Here is a 20,005-nt window from a genome sequence, read left to right as displayed (position 1 = left end):
AATAGCCGATCTACAAGCTCACAACGCGTCGCGCTGTGACGCGTTGTGAGCTTGTAGATCGGCTATTTTCAGCATGCAACCAAGTGTAAAATCACTTCTACTGGATCTCTTGTCCACTAGTCCCTCCCTCACATTTTAGTCTAGTTTTTATTTGTTGACAAAATTATCAGTATATTTAGTCTTAGTTTTAGTCATCGTAGCTTAGTTAGTCGACAGACATTTTTCGTCACAGTTTTAGTCGACGGAATCAACACTTCTTTTCCACAGGTGCAGTACGTTACGTTGTTCAGACCAGTCATTGGTCCACGGTGCAGTACGTTACGTTGTTCAGACCAGTCATTGGTCCACGGTGCAGTACGTTACGTTGTTCAGACCAGTCATTGGTCCACGGTGCAGTACGTTACGTTGTTCAGACCAGTCATTGGTCCACGGTGCAGTACGTTACGTTGTTCAGACCAGTCATTGGTCCACGGGTGCAGTACGTTACGTTGTTCAGACCAGTCATTGGTCCATGGGTGCAGTACGTTACGTTGTTCAGACCAGTCATTGGTCCACGGGTGCAGTACGTTACGTTGTTCAGACCAGTCATTGGTCCACGGGTGCAGTACGTTACGTTGTTCAGACCAGTCATTGGTCCACGGGGGCAGTACGTTACGTTGTTCAGACCAGTCATTGGTCCACGGGTGCAGTACGTTACGTTGTTCAGACCAGTCATTGGCCGACAAAATGACAACCCACCTCATCTCCTAACCCAACCATAACCGCAAGCACGCGTGAGCAGACGCTATAGTCCGACATGCGGACACATGTCGGACTATAGCGCCCCGTCTGAATTACATGCGGTCCCCCTTTTCCACTTGCAGGTGTTCTTCGGCGTGTTGATAGCGGCCATGAACCTGGGCCAGGCCTCGCCGTGTCTGGAAGCGTTCGCCTCGGGGAGAGGAGCCGCCACCATCATCTTCGAGACCATCGAGAGGGTGAGAGAGAGAGGCAGCATTTCACCGTCCGTCAGGTTTCACCGCGTGGACCATATTTAACACAATTCCCGCCGGGATTCATTGTGACCAGATTTGACTGAGAGCCTGCCATCACGCAAATCCCAGCTTTTTCTTTTTTAGTTAATAGCACAGGTAGACTCTTCACATACTAGAGCAGGTCTGGAATAATTGTCAGAGCTGAAATTTACATGTAATTGCTTAAACATGTAGCTATAGGTGTGAGAGACCACAGAAGACATATGAAATAAATGCTTAAACATGTAGCTAGGTGTAATGTTAGAGTCCACAGAAGACATGTAAATATGAAATAAATGCTTAAACATGTAGCTAGGTCACGGTGTAATGTTAGAGTCCACAGAAGTGAACCTTTCAAGCCTGTTTTCTCAACTCGCTGTTTCTCTGCAAGACATTAATTACTCTATAAGCCATATCTCCAGAACTGGTGGGTCAAACTGAACAACCAACATGTCAATTTGAAGCTATGATTCCCTGCTTTCACATGACATGAACAAATGTCAATCTTCTACCTGTCACTGTCAGGAGCGTTTTGAGTGACACCTGTCAATCTTCTCCCTGTCCCTGTCAGGAGCCAGAGATCGACTGCTTCTCCGAGGCTGGTTACTGCCTGGATAAGGTCAAAGGTGACATCGAGTTCCACAACGTGACCTTCCACTATCCCGCCAGGCCAGAGGTCAAGGTACGTGACCTTTAAGCCGGTGCTTCCCAAAGTGGGGTCCGGGGACCCCCAGGGGACCTTGAGGGAGTTCCCGAGGGTCAAAATGATAGTTATAGGAACCAAATGGACCCGTAAGGGACCATAACGGGTCCATTTGGTTCCATTTGTACACTCAGAGTTAAATTAACATTTATTTTACAATATAAATCGGGGTCCCAGAGATAGAAATGCCATTAAATGGGGGTCCGTAGAATAATGCACGTCAAACTGGGGGTCCTAAACTGGTTGAGAATCACGGCTAGAGCCGTAGAAATCTTCTCTTATGGCATGTCTCTTCAAAGGGGGGGTCTTATGGCATGTCTCTTCAAAGGGGGGGGTCTTATGGCATGTCTCTTCAAATGGGGGTCCGAGCGGCTAATTCGTGTCAATTTGGGGGTCCTGGACGTGAACACGTTTGGGAACCACTGCTTCAACTATTACTTTCCAACAAATTTTTTTCACCCAGTGTCAATTATCTAATGTTTACACTTCCTCTGCCAGCCTGGGGACAGCAACGGACTGACCTCATGCTTCCTTCTATGCATGAGGAGTCCAAGCTGCTTCTTTTCACCTGACAGCAGGGAGGAGTTTCCCCCGGCCGGACGTAGCGTGTGGATTAAGGAACACGTTATTTCCGACCAGTTCCTGGTCCCTATAATATTGGGGGATGATTGACTATGTCATCATTTCTTGTTTTTATGCGCAAATGCTTACTTTTAGATTTACACAACTGTAAAGTGCATTATAAATAAAAATCCATTATTATTATTATTGTTATTGTTGTACGTTGGCAGATCCTAGACCAGCTCAGCGTGGCGGTCAAGTCTGGTGAGACCACGGCCTTCGTGGGGCCTAGCGGAGCGGGCAAGAGCACCGCCATTCAGCTCATCCAACGCTTCTACGACCCCAAAGAGGGCATGGTAGGTTCCACACATCCAACGCTCATCCAACGCTCATCGAACGCTCATCCAACGCTCATCCAATGACCCCAAAGAGGGCAGGTTTTTGTGCTAGAGAAAAGTACTCGCATTTTGTTACTTAAATCGCTCTGGGTTAAGAGCTCTGGGTTAAGAGCTCTGGGTTAAGAGCTCTGAGTTAAGAGCTCTGGGTTGAGAGCTCTGGGTTAAGAGCTCTGGGTTAAGAGCTCTGAGTTAAGAGCTCTGGGTTGAGAGCTCTGGGTTAAGAGCTCTGGGTTAAGAGCTCTGGGTTGAGAGCTCTGGGTTGAGAGCTCTGGGTTAAGAGCTCTGGGTTGAGAGCTCTGGGTTGAGAGCTCTGGGTTGAGAGCTCTGGGTTGAGAGCTCTGGGTTAAGAGCTCTGGGTTGAGAGCTCTGGGTTGAGAGCTCTGGGTTGAGAGCTCTGGGTTAAGAGCTCTGAGTTAAGAGCTCTGTGTTAAGAGCTCTGGGTTGAGAGCTCTGGGTTGAGAGCTCTGGGTTGAGAGCTCTGAGTTAAGAGCGTCCGATAAAATTGTAAATTGTGTGTCAGGTGACTCTGGACGGCCATGATATCAGAGGTCTGAACATCCAATGGCTGCGCTCGCTCATGGGCGTCGTGGAACAGGAGCCTGTGCTATTCGCCACCACCATCGCCGAGAACATCCGCTACGGCCGTCCTGACGTCTCATTGGACGATGTGGTCCGAGCCACCAAGGAGGCCAACGCCTACAACTTCATCATGGACCTCCCCCAGGTAGGAGACGAGCTAGGAGATGAGCTAGGAGAGGAGCTAGGAGACGAGCTAGGAGGCGAGCTAGGAGGCGAGCTACGAGGCTTCTGGGAGAATGCATAGTTTATGTCTGACATGTCAAGGACCCCCAAATTGTCACTAATTAGCCTGCCGGACCCCATTTGAAAAGATATGCCATGCATAAGAGAAGATTTTTTACGGCAGTGATTCACAACCATTTTCATTTCAAGGACCCCCAGTTTGACCTGCATTAGGCTACGGTCCCACAAAGAAAAGTGCTTTAAGGCAAAACCTCTTAACTCCATTGGACCCTCAAACTGTCTAACTCCACCACCTCTCTCCCTCTCAAACTGTCTGCTAAAGCAGCTAACTCCACTACCTCTCCCCCTCGCATGGAAGTAATTGACAACATATAAAGTCACAACAACAACTTTGATGAGGCTGTATTGCTTTGTTTTAAAAAAATATAAGGTTTTCTTAATTTCCTGAAAAATGTATATTTTTCATTTCCTGAAAAAGATAACATTTTGGAGTTGAGAGGTTTCCTCCCGACAGCAGAGATATGTTCAAAGATTTGAGGCACATTTTCACGATTAAAAATTTAGATCTACAAGCTCGTAGCGCGGTACGAGCTTGTAGATCTGCTATTTTTCAACAGCTAAAGTACTGTATAACATAGAGCACCGAAGTCCTGACGTAACTAGCTCATCCCTTCGATTCCCCTGGTTCGCGGAAGTAATTTCTCTATGGAGAATAACATGGGGTGATCCTAATATCGTCTATAAGCGTTGTGGTCCAAAAATAAACAAGCTGTCTTGGCGTTATTGTCAGGGAGGTGTCTCTGTATCGTTTGCAACAGTCAGTCACTCATATATGATACAGTCTGCTTCTAGCGAAAATGTAACTAATTCAGCAGCAGTAACATTAGCGTTTTCTCTCAGTCAGTTGATTCTTCATATCCATATGAGTGAAGAGGCCGGGGTGACATGTTTATTTTTCAAACACAGTTCTTATATGAAGCAATCTAAAAATCCTCCTATGGCGATTTCAATGCAACTAAAAAAATACATGAACCTGGGGACTGACGCCCTCTACTGAAAGTGACGTCAGACTTCGGTGCTCTATAATGCTTAAAAACACCAAAAGCGGTCCATTCCTGCCGGGCGTCCGTAACATCTCTGGCCTCTCCGCTGAACGACGTTCTGCAGAAGTTCGACACCCTGGTGGGGGAGGGCGGCGGTCAGATGAGCGGCGGCCAGAAGCAGCGCATCGCCATCGCCCGCGCCCTGGTCAGGAACCCCCGCCTGCTGCTGCTGGACATGGCCACGTCCGCCCTGGACAACGAGAGCGAGGCCGTGGTCCAGCAGGCCCTGGATAAGGTACCCTACCCCCTAACCCCTACCCCCTAACCCTGGATAAGGTACCCTACCCCCTACCCCCTAACCCCTACCCCCTAACCCCTACCCGCTAACCCCTACCCGCTAACCCCTACCCCCTAACCCCTACCCCCTAACCCCTACCCCCTACCCCCTAACCCTGGATAAGGTACCCTACCCCCTAACCCCTACCCCCTAACCCTGGATAAGGTACCCTACCCCCTAACCCCTACCCCCTAACCCCTACCCCCTAACCCCTACCCCCTAAACCCTACCCCCTAACCCCTACCCCTAACCCCTACCCCCTAACCCTGGATAAGGTACCCTACCCCCTAACCCTGGATTAGGATCCGGTATCAATAAGCTTTGGGCTGATCGAGTACCCGGTATCAATCTTTCCTCACGATAAAAAAAAAAAAGGTTAAACATGATGTTTCTAACTCTCCTTCTTCAGAGTTAATAATAATAATAATAATAATATTCCACTCATTTATATCATACATTTCTTCGCGTGCGCGCATGCAGGTTCGCCTGGGTCGCACGACCATCTCCGTGGCACACCGTCTCTCCACCATCAAGAACGCGGACGTGATCGTGGGCTTCGAGCGCGGCCGGGCGGTGGAGCGAGGCAGACACGAGGAGCTGCTGGAGAGGAAGGGCGTGTACTTCACCCTGGTCACCCTGCAGAGCCAGGGAGACAAGGCCCTCAACGAGAAGGCCCGAGAGAGTGAGTGGAACGGTTAACACATTTAGTCCGTATAGGACGTGTGGTACCGTCGTAAGCACGTCCTAGGGTGTGTACACGTCCTAGCGCATCTTCAATGATACCGAACAAGAGAAGAATATTCGGTGTTTTTTTTTTGTTGGACTCTTAAAACCCATTCTGACCGGGCACCCATTTTGGTGTCAGCATCATGTTATGGTTTAGAGTGGCGCGATACGAGCTTGTAGGTCTGCTATTTTTGAAAAATCGAAGAACGACTGACATTTTTTTAGAATCTGATCTCAGGTCAGAATGGGTTCATCAGACCAGTAGTGTGTGTCCGGCGGAAACCTCGTATGAATCTGATCTCAGGTCAGAATGGGTTAAGGCCACCGTACGCTTGGCTCTACGTTCATGCGCGGTCCCGTTCACTTCCCTGTTTACCGCTGCAGAAAGAATGCCTCGTATCTCCTCATCCAGGGAGCTCTCCGTGGTTCTGATCTGATGGATATACTAAGCGATTCATTTCTGAATTCTCATCCGCCTCTCGTTCAAAATATGAACGCGATGGATTATTTAGTGATATTATGGAAACGAGAGCAAGGTAAGCGAGCAAAATATTTCTCGCGGCCATCTCCCATATAGAAAGCATACAGTATGTGGACCCCCATGGACCCCCGTGGACCCCCGTGGACCCCCTCTACCTCTGCATCATGTGACCGTTGTGTGTCTGTGTTCAAACAGTGGCGGACACAGAGGAGCGAACAGAGAGGCTGAACCTGTCCCGTGCGGGAAGCTACCGGGCCAGTCTGAGGTACTGTAACGTATATGTGTGTGTGTGTGTGTGTGTGTGTGTGTGTGTGTGTGTGTGTGTGTGTGTGTGTGTGTGTGTGTGTGTGTGTGTGTGTGTGTGTGTGTGCGCGTGTGCGTGTGTGTGTGTGTGGCCACACACCAGTTACACCAGTTATTGCCATGGTGAGAAAATACATGTGTATAGCTTTAATCTTGCGTGTGCTGTGTTTGTGTGTGCGTGTGTGTTCTTGTGTGTCCTGTGTGTGTGTGTGTGTGTGTGTGTGTGTGTGTGTGCGTGCGTGCTCGTGTTTGTGTGTGTGCGTGCATGTGTTTGTGTGTGTGTGTGCTGCAGGGCGTCCATCCGCCAGAGGTCCCGCTCTCAGCTGTCCAACCTCATCCCCGAAGCCACGGCGCCCATGGCCGGAGAGCTGGGCCCCCGGGCCTACTCCGTTTCACAGGGAGACAAGACCAAGGTCTGTAGTGTGTGTGTGTGTGTGTGTGTGTGTGTGTGTGTGTGTGTGTGTGTGTGTGTGTGTGTGTGTGTGTGTGTGTGTGTGTAAGAGGGTCAATAACCTGACGGTCACACACTCTGTAGAGGGAGGCCCTTAATGTTCGACACGCTGTGACACTGTGTGTGTGTGTGTGTGTGTGTGTGTGTGTGACATTTTCCTAGAAAAAGATGAGAGAATCCTGGAGACGAGTGTGTGTGTGTGTGTACTTTCTCATGATTGGCTGCCTCGTCTCTATAGGCTACATCTAAGCCAATGAGAGACTTACCCCTAAAACACATACTCTGAACGGCATACAACCCATACTCTGAACACCGCGACAGGATTAGAAGCAACCTTAGGCAAGGTGCCAACATGGGAGGGTGATCACTGGCACACTGGCAAAAACTGACTTTAAAAAAAAGATATTCCTGTCATGGGGCAACCCGTGCCCTATAGACACTAGAAGACTCCACAATGTGAAACTGAACATTACAAACGCACTCTGCACAGCTGCTTCTATTAATTGACTGTCATCAAGCTCCTTGGAGGTGTGGCTATGTGTAGCATCGTATACTACTTATCTGTGTTGCCTAATGCTATCATAATTGTTTTGCGTTTGATGTGATGCCTTGGAAAACATTCAGACTCTATGAAGGAAATGTGTAATTGTATAGTTGGTCTAACTCATGGGTCATGGTTTACCTTGTTTGAGTAGATTGGTCCAATTACTAATCATTGTGGCTTTGTCTCACCTGGTATATAAGGGAGGCTTGTGGAAATGTTTGGGAGGGAACCCTGAGTGGAAAATGTTCAGTTTCGCTTGAGACTAACAAATGAGACAACTCCAGGGGAGAGCTGCCAGGGCCAGGAAGGCATAGCCTGTTTTCAGTTTCTTAAGTTCTTGGTTTGTTGTTTTTCCTTAGTTTAGTTGTCAAGTGTTCATTTCTTACTTTCTGTTATTTGAAAGTGTATTGTTAAGTCTTTATTCTGGAAGTATTATTTTTGCCTGCCCAGTCAAATCCAGCATGGGTCGTTCACTCTGTGTTTTGAGGTAAATAAAATACCAAAAAAGATCTACATTCTTGGACTGTCGATTCTTGGAGCCTTGGCCGTTCGGGCAACTTCACAATTCCAATAAAAGTTTAGTCTGTTCAATTAAGTCTACTCACATCTACAAATTACTTCCTGCTTTCTGGTCTAGAGGGGCGGGTAGCCTGGCCCAGCCAGCATGCTTTCTGGTCTAGAGGGGCGGATAGCCTGGCCCAGCCAGCGTGCTTTCTGGTCTAGAGGGGCGTGTAGCCTGACCCAGCCAGCGTGCTTTCTGGTCTAGAGGGGCGGGTAGCCTGGCCCAGCCAGCGTGCTTTCTGTTCTAGAAACGTTATGAGCTACTTTCTGTCAAGAAATGCCCTCCATTTGATAGGGCAGAGTTTGGAAGTGCTTGTTTTCAATAACACAACATTTTGCTGCCTCCTGCATTATGTGACATTTAGAAGCAGGTGGTACTCAGGACGGTGGAGTGATTTCCAACGAGCGCTCCCAAACTCCAACACTCCATGCTGCTCAATGCTGTGCCACTCAGTCTAGATGAGGGGGGCGTGTCCTGATGGGAAAATCATGCATGTGCATTCTCTCTATTGTGATTGGTTCCAGAACGCTGCTCCGTTGGAGGAGGAGGAGGAGCGAGTGGAGCCGGCTCCAGTCTCCAGGATCCTGAGGTACAACACCCCCGAGTGGCCCTACATGCTGTTCGGGTCCCTGGGGGCCGCGGTCAACGGAGGGGTCAACCCCGTCTACTCCCTGCTGTTCTCCCAGATCCTGGCCGTAAGACACACTAGACACTACACACTAGACACTACACACTACATACTAGACACTACACACTAGACACTAGACACTAGACACTACACACTACACCCTACACACTACACACTAGACACTACACACTACACACTACACACTACACCCTAGACACTATACACTACACACTAGACAATACACACTATATAGACACTACATGCTCTATAATATATATAACCGCTATCTTTTACTATAGGCATTCAAATGCAGTACTTTTCTAACAGATGGAAGGCAAGTGACCTTTTTATTATTTTTGGAAAATAATATTGAATATTGTGTTGCGTGCGTGCGTGCGTGCGTGCGTGCATGCGTGTGTGCGTGTGTGCGTGTGTGTGTGTGTGTATAGACATTCTCCATACAGGACCCAGAGGTCCAACGGAAGGAAATCGACAGCATCTGTCTGTTCTTCGTCTTCGTTGGACTGACGTCCTTCTTCACCCAGATGTTACAGGTATAGGATCACTATAGTTACAGGTATAGACCGCCGTCTGAAAATCTTCAATTATGTCTCATAGTTTTCTTGAAAACCCCTATGTTTCTATGTCAGTGGTTCTCAAACTATTTTACGTCAAGGACCCCTAGAATTACATGTAAATTGGCCGCCAACCCCCATCTGAAAATATGTTGTTCCAGGGACCCCTCCACCCAGAAGCAAAGTTTTGAGTTAAATATGTTCGCTCTGAAAGAATATATATTCAAAGATTTGCGCCACATTTTCACGGTTTTTCAAAGATAGCAGACCTACAAGCTCGTTTTGTAGATCTGCTATTTTTCAACAGCTAAAGCATAACATAATGCTTAAAACACCAAAGTGGTTTCCCGTTCAGAACGGGTTAATGGCAACATAGACGACGATACGAGAAATGTTGATGAGAATTATGACGATATGGTCAAAGCAAATGTACATACCATACTGTGTGCTCGTGCGTGTGTGTGTGTCTACGTGTGTGCGTGTGTGTGTGTCTACGTGTGTGCGTGTGTGTGTGTCTACGTGTGTGCGTGTGTGTGTGTCTACGTGTGTGCGTGTGTGCGTGCGTGTCTGCGCCTGCAGGGCTACGCCTTCTCCAAGTCCGGGGAGCTCCTGACACGGCGTCTGCGCCGCCTGGGTTTCCACGCCATGCTGGGCCAGGAGGTCGGCTGGTTCGACGACCACCGCAACAGCCCCGGAGCTCTGACCACGCGCCTGGCTACCGACGCGTCGCAGGTCCAGGGGGTGAGTAGCCTGACCCAGGGTCCAGGGGGTGAGGAGCCTGACCCAGGGTCCAGGGGGTGAGGAGCCTGACCCAGGGTCCAGGGGGTGAGTACCCTGACCCAGGGTCCAGGGGGTGAGTAGCCTGACCCAGGGTCCAGGGGGTGAGTAGCCTGACCCAGGTCCAGGGGGTGAGTACCCTGACCCAGGGTCCAGGGGGTGAGTAGCCTGACCCAGGGTCCAGGGGGTGAGTAGCCTGACCCAGGGTCCAGGGGGTGAGTAGCCTGACCCAGGTCCAGGGGGTGAGTACCCTGACCCAGGTCCAGGGGGTGAGTAGCCTGACCCAGGGTCCAGGGGGTGAGTACCCTGACCCAGGGTCCAGGGGGTGAGTAGCCTGACCCAGGGTCCAGGGGGTGAGTAGCCTGACCCAGTATTATTAAAATGTGACTAAAAGCTAAATGAAGACTATTCAAGAGACTATGACAAAATGTGCTGCCAAAAACAACAGTGCTCGACGTGGACAAAGGTTTCCCCTCTGTAACATAACATGTCACGGTGTCACCCATGGGCAGGCCACCCCTCTGTAACATAACATGTCACGGTGTCACCCATGGGCAGGCCACCCCTCTGTAACATAACATGTCACGGTGTCACCCATGGGCAGGCCACCCCTCTGTAACATAACATGTCACGGTGTCACCCATGGGCAGGCCACCCCTCTGTAACATAACATGTCACAGTGTCACCCATGGGCAGGCCACCCCTCTGTAACATAACATGTCACAGTGTCACCCATGGGCAGGCCACCCTCTGTAACATAACATGTCACGGTGTCACCCATGGGCAGGCCACCCTCTGTAACATAACATGTCATGGTGTCACTCATGGGCAGGCCACCCCTCTGTAACATAACATGTCACAGTGTCACCCATGGGCAGGCCACCCCTCTGTAACATAACATGTCACAGTGTCACCCATGGGCAGGCCACCCTCTGTAACATAACATGTCACGGTGTCACCCATGGGCAGGCCACCCTCTGTAACATAACATGTCACAGTGTCACCCATGGGCAGGCCACCCCTCTGTAACATAACATGTCACAGTGTCACCCATGGGCAGGCCACCCCTCTGTAACATAACATGTCACAGTGTCACCCATGGGCTGGCCACCCTCTGTAACATAACATGTCACGGTGTCACCCATGGACAGGCCACCCCTCTGTAACATAACATGTCACAGTGTCACCCATGGGCAGGCCACCCCTCTGTAACATAACATGTCACGGTGTCACCCATGGGCAGGCCACCCTCTGTAACATAACATGTCATGGTGTCACCATGGGCAGGCCACCCCTCTGTAACATAACATGTCACGGTGTCACCCATGGGCAGGCCACCCTCTGTAACATAACATGTCACGGTGTCACCCATGGGCAGGCCACCCCTCTGTAACATAACATGTCACGGTGTCACCCATGGGCAGGCCACCCCTCTGTAACATAACATGTCACGGTGTCACCCATGGGCAGGCAACCCCTCTGTAACATAACATGTCACGGTGTCACCCATGGGCAGGCCACCCTCTGTAACATAACATGTCACGGTGTCACCCATGGGCAGGCCACCCCTCTGTAACATAACATGTCACGGTGTCACCCATGGGCATGCCACCCTCTGTAACATAACATGTCACGGTGTCACCCATGGGCAGGCCACCCCTCTGTAACATAACATGTCACGGTGTCACCCATGGGCAGGCCACCCCTCTGTAACATAACATGTCACGGTGTCACCCATGGGCAGGCCACCGGCTCTCAGATCGGCATGATCGTCAACTCCCTGACCAACATCGGCGTGGCGGTGATCATCGCCTTCTACTTCAGCTGGAAGCTGACCATGGTCATCATGTGCTTCCTGCCGTTCATCGCGCTGTCCGGCGGCTTCCAGGCCAAGATGCTGACGGGCTTCGCCAAGCAGGACAAGCAGGCCATGGAGGCTGCAGGCAGGGTGAGGAGGAGGAGGAGGAGGAGGGTGTGGAGGCTGCAGACAGGGTGAGGAGGTGGAGGGGGAGAGGGTGGAGGCTGCAGGCAGGGTGAGGAGGTGGAGGGAGAGAGGGTGTGGAGGCTGCAGACAGGGTGAGGAGGTGGAGGGGGAGAGGGTGGAGGCTGCAGGCAGGGTGAGGAGGTGGAGGGGGAGAGGGTGTGGAGGCTGCAGACAGGGTGAGGAGGGGCTGGGGGGAGAGGGTGGAGGCTGCAGACAGGGTGAGGAGGGGCTGGGGGGAGAGGGTGGAGGCTGCAGGCAGGGTGAGGAGGGGCTGGGGGAGAGGGTGGAGGCTGCAGGCAGGGTGAGGAGGGGCTGGGGGGAGGGTGTGGAGGCTGCAGGCAGGGTGAGGAGGGGCTGGGGGAGAGGGTGGAGGCTGCAGGCAGGGTGAGGAGGGGCTGGGGGGAGAGGGTGGAGGCTGCAGGCAGGGTGAGGAGGGGCTGGGGGAGAGGGTGGAGGCTGCAGGCAGGGTGAGGAGGAGGAGGGGGAGGGTGTGGAGGCTGCAGGCAGGGTGAGGAGGAGGAGGAGGAGGAGGGTGTGGAGGCTGCAGGCAGGGTGAGGAGGGGCTGGGGGGAGAGGGTGGAGGCTGCAGGCAGGGTGAGGAGGAGGAGGGGGAGAGGGTGGAGGCTGCAGGCAGGGTGAGGAGGGGCTGGGGGGAGGGTGTGGAGGCTGCAGGCAGGGTGAGGAGGGGCTGGGGGGAGAGGGTGGAGGCTGCAGGCAGGGTGAGGAGGGGCTGGGGGGAGGGTGTGGAGGCTGCAGGCAGGGTGAGGAGGGGCTGGGGGAGAGGGTGGAGGCTGCAGGCAGGGTGAGGAGGGGCTGGGGGGAGAGGGTGGAGGCTGCAGGCAGGGTGAGGAGGGGCTGGGGGAGAGGGTGGAGGCTGCAGGCAGGGTGAGGAGGAGGAGGGGGAGAGGGTGGAGGCTGCAGGCAGGGTGAGGAGGAGGAGGGGGAGAGGGTGGAGGCTGCAGGCAGGGTGAGGAGGGGCTGGGGGGAGAGGGTGGAGGCTGCAGGCAGGGTGAGGAGGGGCTGGGGGAGAGGGTGGAGGCTGCAGGCAGGGTGAGGAGGAGGAGGGGGAGGGTGTGGAGGCTGCAGGCAGGGTGAGGAGGAGGAGGAGGAGAGTGTGGAGGCTGCAGGCAGGGTGAGGAGGAGGAGGGGGAGGGTGTGGAGGCTGCAGGCAGGGTGAGGAGGAGGGGGAGAGTGTGGAGGCTGCAGGCAGGGTGAGGAGGAGGAGGAGAGTGTGGAGGCTGCAGGCAGGGTGAGGAGGGGCTGGGGGGAGAGTGTGGAGGCTGCAGGCAGGGTGAGGAGGAGGAGGAGAGTGTGGAGGCTGCAGGCAGGGTGAGGAGGAGGGGGAGAGTGTGGAGGCTGCAGGCAGGGTGAGGAGGGGCTGGGGGGAGAGTGTGGAGGCTGCAGGCAGGGTGAGGAGGAGGAGGAGAGTGTGGAGGCTGCAGGCAGGGTGAGGAGAAGGAGGGGGGAGAGTGTGGAGGCTGCAGGCAGGGTGAGGAGGAGGAGGAGAGTGTGGAGGCTGCAGGCAGGGTGAGGAGGGGCTGGGGGGAGAGGGTGGAGGCTGCAGGCAGGGTGAGGAGGGGCTGGGGGGAGAGTGTGGAGGCTGCAGGCAGGGTGAGGAGGAGGAGGAGGAGAGTGTGGAGGCTGCAGGCAGGGTGAGGAGGAGGAGGGGGAGAGTGTGGAGGCTGCAGGCAGGGTGAGGAGGAGGAGGAGAGTGTGGAGGCTGCAGGCAGGGTGAGGAGGAGGGGGAGAGTGTGGAGGCTGCAGGCAGGGTGAGGAGGAGGAGGAGGAGGAGGGTGTGGAGGCTGCAGGCAGGGTGAGGAGGGGCTGGGGGAGAGTGTGGAGGCTGCAGGCAGGGTGAGGAGGAGGAGGGTGTGGAGGCTGCAGGCAGGGTGAGGAGGGGCTGGGGGGAGGCTGCAGGCAGGGTGAGGAGGAGGAGGGTGTGGAGGCTGCAGGCAGGGTGAGGAGGGGCTGGGGGGAGAGTGTGGAGGCTGCAGGCAGGGTGATGAGGAGGAGGAGAGGGTGGAGGCTGCAGGCAGGGTGAGGAGGAGGAGGAGAGGGTGGAGGCTGCAGGCAGGGTGAGGAGGAGGAGGAGGAGGAGGGTGTGGAGGCTGCAGGCAGGGTGAGGAGGAGGAGGAGGGTGTGGAGGCTGCAGGCAGGGTGAGGAGGGGCTGGGGGAGAGTGTGGAGGCTGCAGGCAGGGTGAGGAGGAGGAGGAGGAGGAGGGTGTGGAGGCTGCAGGCAGGGAGAGGAGGGGCTGGGGGGAGGCTGCAGGCAGGGTGAGGAGGAGGAGGGTGTGGAGGCTGCAGGCAGGGTGAGGAGGGGCTGGGGGGAGAGTGTGGAGGCTGCAGGCAGGGTGAGGAGGGGCTGGGGGAGAGGGTGGAGGCTGCAGGCAGGGTGAGGAGGGGCTGGGGGGGAGGCTGCAGGCTGCAGGCTGCAGCCAAACCAACCTAGTTTCAAACCAACTCCAGGTTGTTTTTCGTCGCCCCTCAGATTTCGGGGGAGGCTTTGAGTAACATCCGCACCATCGCCGGCCTGGGCAAGGAGAAGACTTTCGTGGAGATGTACGAGGTGACTCTGGACGGGCCGTACCGCGCCGCGCTGCAGAAGGCCAACGTGTATGGCGCGTGCTACGGCTTCGCCCAGTGCGTCATCTTCCTGGCCAACAGCGCCTCCTACAGATTCGGAGGCTACCTGGTGCGACAGGAGGGCCTTCACTTCAGCATGGTGTTCAGGTGAGGCCAGACTGTTGCCTCTCGCAATGTTCAAATGCGTCCGTCGTACGGTCTGGAATTGTCTGGCTTCGCGAGACTTGGTGAGAGGGGACATGTCTTTCTGCTGCGGGGGGGGGGGGGTGGGCAGTGGATGTAAAGTAACTACGTAGGCCTACATTTATGTACGTACTGTGCTTAAAGGACAACTTTAGTTTTTTTCAACCATGGTTCATGTTTTAGGTTGTTATTAGAGAAAGTAAAAGATGAGTGTTATTTTTTCTTCATTTGCTGCTTTCTTTCGTTTTATTTCATTCGAGCATGGGGCTAAATATGTATTTTTTTCCAAGATTTTATAGCGATTAATTATTGTATTATTTACTATAGTCCTACTAAACTCCAAGAAATTACATCCGACCACAAAAGATCACAGGATCTACTGAATGTGTCAAACTGACATATTGAGCCTATGACACGTGTGGCTTAGGCTACCTTCACATCCAGTAGATCCTGTGATCTTTTGTGGCCAGATGTAATTTATTGGGGTTTATTAGGACTATAGTAAATAATAAAAAAATAAATCGCCATAATATTTTGTAAAGAAATACATATTTAGCCCCATGCTCGAATGCCCCCATCACCCTGTCAAAAACCACTAAAATCCCTATGCCCCCATCACCCTGTCAAAAACCACTAAAATCCCTAAAACCAAAGAAAGCAGCAAATGAAGAAAAATTAACACTCATCTTTTACTTTCTCTAATAACAACCTAAAACATGAACCATGGTTGAAAAAAACTAAAGTTGTCCTTTAACTCATTTTCTGCTAAGGGGCGTGTTTGGACATATTAAATTATTAATCACAGTTGATGATCACCTAGGACGTGATCGGACCCACCCTTAATGTTTTAATGCATCGCAAATATTATACATCTCCTTCTCAAAAAAGTAGAATATTGTGTAAAAGTTCACTTTCTTCTGTAATATAATTCAAAGAGTGAAACTTTCATATATTCTCAATTCATTGTGCATAAAGTGAAGTATTTAAAACCTTTTTTAGCTTTAATCTTGATGATTATGGCGTACAGTTCATGAAAAGCAAAAAATCCTATCTCAATGAATTAGAATATTTTACGAGACCACTAAAAACGGTGCCATAGTGACCAGGTGTTGTTTCCAGGGTGATCAGTGCCATAGTGACCAGGTGTTGTTTCCAGGGTCATCAGTGCCATAGTGACCAGGTGTTGTTTCCAGGGTGATCAGTGCCATAGTGACCAGGTGTTGTTTCCAGGGTCATCAGTGCCATAGTGACCAGGTGTTGTTTCCAGGGTGATCAGTGCCATAGTAACCAGGTGTTGTTTCCAGGGTGATCAGTGCCATAGTGACCAGGTGTTGTTTCCAGGGTGATCAGTGCCATAGTGACCAGGTGTTGTTTCCAGGGTGATCAGTGCCATAGTGACCAGGTGTTGTTTCCAGGGTGATCAGTGCCATAGTGACCAGGTGTTGTTTCCAGGGTCATCAGTGCCATAGTGACCAGGTGTTGTTTCCAGGGTCATCAGTGCCATAGTGACCAGGTGTTGTTTCCAGGGTGATCAGTGCCATAGTGACCAGGTTTTGTTTCCAGGGTGATCAGTGCCATAGTGACCAGGTGTTGTTTCCAGGGTGATCAGTGCCATAGTGACCAGGTGTTGTTTCCAGGGTGATCAGTGCCATAGTGACCAGGTGTTGTTTCCAGGGTGATCGGTGCCATAGTGACCAGGTGTTGTTTCCAGGGTGATCAGTGCCATAGTGACCAGGTGTTGTTTCCAGGGTGATCAGTGCCATAGTGACCAGGTGTTGTTTCCAGGGTCATCAGTGCCATAGTGACCAGGTGTTGTTTCCAGGGTGATCGGTGCCATAGTGACCAGGTGTTGTTTCCAGGGTGATCAGTGCCATAGTGACCAGGTGTTGTTTCCAGGGTGATCAGTGCCATAGTGACCAGGTGTTGTTTCCAGGGTGATCAGTGCCATAGTGACCAGGTGTTGTTTCCAGGGTGATCAGTGCCATAGTGACCAGGTGTTGTTTCCAGGGTCATCAGTGCCATAGTGACCAGGTGTTGTTTCCAGGGTGATCAGTGCCATAGTGACCAGGTGTTGTTTCCAGGGTCATCAGTGCCATAGTGACCAGGTGTTGTTTCCAGGGTGATCAGTGCCATAGTGACCAGGTGTTGTTTCCAGGGTGATCAGTGCCATAGTGACCAGGTGTTGTTTCCAGGGTGATCAGTGCCATAGTGACCAGGTGTTGTTTCCAGGGTGATCAGTGCCATAGTGACCAGGTGTTGTTTCCAGGGTGATCAGTGCCATAGTGACCAGGTGTTGTTTCCAGGGTGATCAGTGCCATAGTGACCAGGTGTTGTTTCCAGGGTGATCAGTGCCATAGTGACCAGGTGTTGTTTCCAGGGTGATCAGTGCCATAGTGACCAGGTGTTGTTTCCAGGGTGATCAGTGCCATAGTGACCAGGTGTTGTTTCCAGGGTGATCAGTGCCATAGTGACCAGGTGTTGTTTCCAGGGTCATCAGTGCCATAGTGACCAGGTGTTGTTTCCAGGGTGATCAGTGCCATAGTGACAAGGTGTTGTTTCCAGGGTGATCAGTGCCATAGTGACCAGGTGTTGTTTCCAGGGTGATCAGTGCCATAGTGACCAGGTGTTGTTTCCAGGGTGATCAGTGCCATAGTGACCAGGTGTTGTTTCCAGGGTGATCAGTGCCATAGTGACCAGGTGTTGTTTCCAGGGTGATCAGTGCCATAGTGACCAGGTGTTGTTTCCAGGGTGATCAGTGCCATAGTGACCAGCGGCACGGCGCTGGGCAGAGCCTCCTCCTACACGCCCGACTACGCCAAGGCCAAGATATCGGCGGCGCGTTTCTTCGCCCTGCTGGACCGCGTGCCCAAGATCAGCGTGTACAGCGACGGAGGAGACAAGTGGGTATGTACGATGACGTACATCTGTATTTGGCCGCAGACCACCATCTGAAAATATGACTTTCCAGGCAGACTATAGTCATGTTTGTTCTCTGTGTGTGTGTGTTTGTTTTTCTATAGGACGACTTCCGCGGCGACCTGGAGTTCGTGGACTGTAAGTTCACGTACCCGACGCGGCCCGACGTCCAGGTGCTCAACGGCCTCAGCGTGACCGTGAGGCCCGGCCAGACGCTGGCCTTCGTGGGCAGCAGCGGCTGCGGCAAGAGCACCAGCGTCCAGCTGCTGGAGAGGTTCTACGACCCGGACCACGGGACAGTGGTGAGGACGCACACACACACGCACGCACGCACGCACGCACGCACGCACACACACACACACACACACACACACACACACACACACACACACACACACACACACACACACACACACACACACACACACACACACACACACACACACACACACACACACACACACACACACACACACACACAAAAAGAACACGAAAAGAAAAAAGGCTTGGGAACCCCTGATCTGATCTGTCGGTCTTTCAGCTGATCGACGGGCACGAGTCGACGCGCGTCAACGTGGCCTTCCTGCGCTCGAAGATCGGGATCGTGTCGCAGGAGCCCATCCTGTTCGACTGCAGCATCGCCGAGAACATCAAGTACGGAGACAACGCCCGGGACATCGCCGAGGAGGACGTCGTCTCCGCCGCCAAGAAGGCCCAGCTCCACGACTTTGTGATGTCACTGCCAGAGGTATATTCTTTAGACCATTCTGACCTGAGATCAGATTCATACGAGGTTTCCACTGCAGGACACACACTGGTCTGATTAACCCATTCTGACCTGAGATCAGATTCTAAAAATGTCAGTCGTTCTTCGATTTTTCAAAAATAGCAGACCTACAAGCTCGTAGTGCGCCACTCGGTGGCGCGCTATGAGCTTGTAGATCTGCTATTTTTCAATAGCTATAAAGCATAACATGATGCTAACACCAAAATGGGTTCCCGTTCAGAATGGGTTAGACACTCATCATCAGTGACCGAGGCGGGGTCGGCGAAAGGGCCTTTCTGTGTGGAATATATATATATATATATTCAAAGATTTGTGCCTGCACGTTTTTGCGATTTTTCAAAAATAGCAGACCTACAAGCTCGTATAGCGCGGCACTCCGTGCTGTGCTATGAGCTTGAAGATCTGCTATTTTTCAATAGCTAAAGCATAACATGATGCTTTAAAAACACCGAAACGGATTCACGCCACAAAATGGGCCTGACCTGAAGAGACAGAGGGAGGGAGCATCTTTGGCACGCACGCACGCACGCACGCACGCACGCACGCACGCACGCACACACACACACACACACACACACACACACACACACACACACACACACACACACACACACACACACACACACACACACACACACACACACACACACACACACACACACACACACACACCCACACACACACACGCCCACACGCTCATGTTGGTCTCGTCCATGTTGGTCTCGTCTCTACAGAAGTACGCCACCAACGTGGGCTCCCAGGGCTCCCAGCTGTCTCGCGGTCAGAAGCAGCGCATCGCCATCGCCAGAGCCATCATCCGTGACCCCAAGATCCTGCTCCTGGACGAGGCCACGTCTGCCCTGGACACTGAGAGCGAGAAGGTGAGCGTCCTGTCCTCGTCTGTAGCCTGGCTTCCAGACTGATCCGCTGTCCCGGCTGTCCGTCATAACAGCCTGGCTTTCAGTCTGATTCGCTGTCCCAGCTGTCCGTCATAACAGCCTGGCTTTCAGCCTGATTCGCTGTCCCGGCTGTCCGTCATAACAGCCTGGCTTCAGCCTGATTCGCTGTCCCGGCTGTCCGTCATAACAGCCTGGCTTCCAGACTGATCCGCTGTCCTGGCCGTCCGTCATAACAGCCTGGCTTCAGCCTGATTCGCTGTCCCGGCTGTCCGTCATAACAGCCTGGCTTCCAGCCTGATTCGCTTTCCCAGCTGTCCGTCATAACAGCCTGGCTTCCAGCCTGATTCGCTGTCCCAGGTGTCCGTCATAACAGCCTGGCTTCAGCCTGATTCGCTGTCCCGGCTGTCCGTCATAACAGCCTGGCTTCCAGCCTGATTCGCTGTCCCGGCTGTCCGTCATAACAGCCTGGCTTCAGCCTGATTCGCTGTACCGGCTGTCCGTCATAACAGCCTGGCTTCAGCCTGATTCGCTGTCCCGGCTGTCCGTCATAACAGCCTGGCTTCAGCCTGATTCGCTGTCCCGGCTGTCCGTCATAACAGCCTGGCTTCTAGTCTGATTCGCTGCGTTCCGTGGATTTGTTTTTGTTTTGTCACTTCGCTACTCAGTCTGGGCCTATCAGGGGCCTATCAGGGGCCTATCAGGGCCTATCAGGGGCCTACATCCACGGTAGAAATCGACCCGGGTTGGGTTGTATCAATGTGCAGCTACTGCTGTTGCCCTATCAGCAT

The 20,005-nt window shown here is 52.7% G+C and overlaps 1 protein-coding gene across 1 annotated transcript in view; it reads left to right on the top strand.

Annotated features, from left to right (window-relative positions):
* The window catches only part of LOC310854209 (bile salt export pump-like), a gene marked incomplete at both ends in the record, with an annotated part of 28,692 nt that overhangs the window by 8,347 nt on the left and 340 nt on the right, over positions 1-20,005 (top strand). Inside the window, 17 exon segments of the mRNA XM_083758757.1 lie at positions 864-977; positions 1,585-1,695; positions 2,508-2,633; positions 3,196-3,399; positions 4,605-4,775; positions 5,298-5,499; positions 6,220-6,289; positions 6,620-6,740; positions 8,409-8,579; positions 8,962-9,066; positions 9,667-9,828; positions 11,609-11,812; positions 14,338-14,579; positions 17,363-17,519; positions 17,636-17,833; positions 18,073-18,279; positions 19,053-19,199. Of these exon segments, the coding sequence (XP_083614883.1) occupies positions 864-977; positions 1,585-1,695; positions 2,508-2,633; positions 3,196-3,399; positions 4,605-4,775; positions 5,298-5,499; positions 6,220-6,289; positions 6,620-6,740; positions 8,409-8,579; positions 8,962-9,066; positions 9,667-9,828; positions 11,609-11,812; positions 14,338-14,579; positions 17,363-17,519; positions 17,636-17,833; positions 18,073-18,279; positions 19,053-19,199 (2,712 nt within the window).

The sequence above is a fragment of the Protomyctophum parallelum genome (genome assembly GCF_964188405.1).
Source record: "Protomyctophum parallelum genome assembly, chromosome: 23".
NCBI lineage: Eukaryota > Metazoa > Chordata > Actinopteri > Myctophiformes > Myctophidae > Protomyctophum > Protomyctophum parallelum.
Note: the sequence above shows the minus strand (reverse complement) of the source record. Positions and strands in the feature narration are given on the sequence as shown.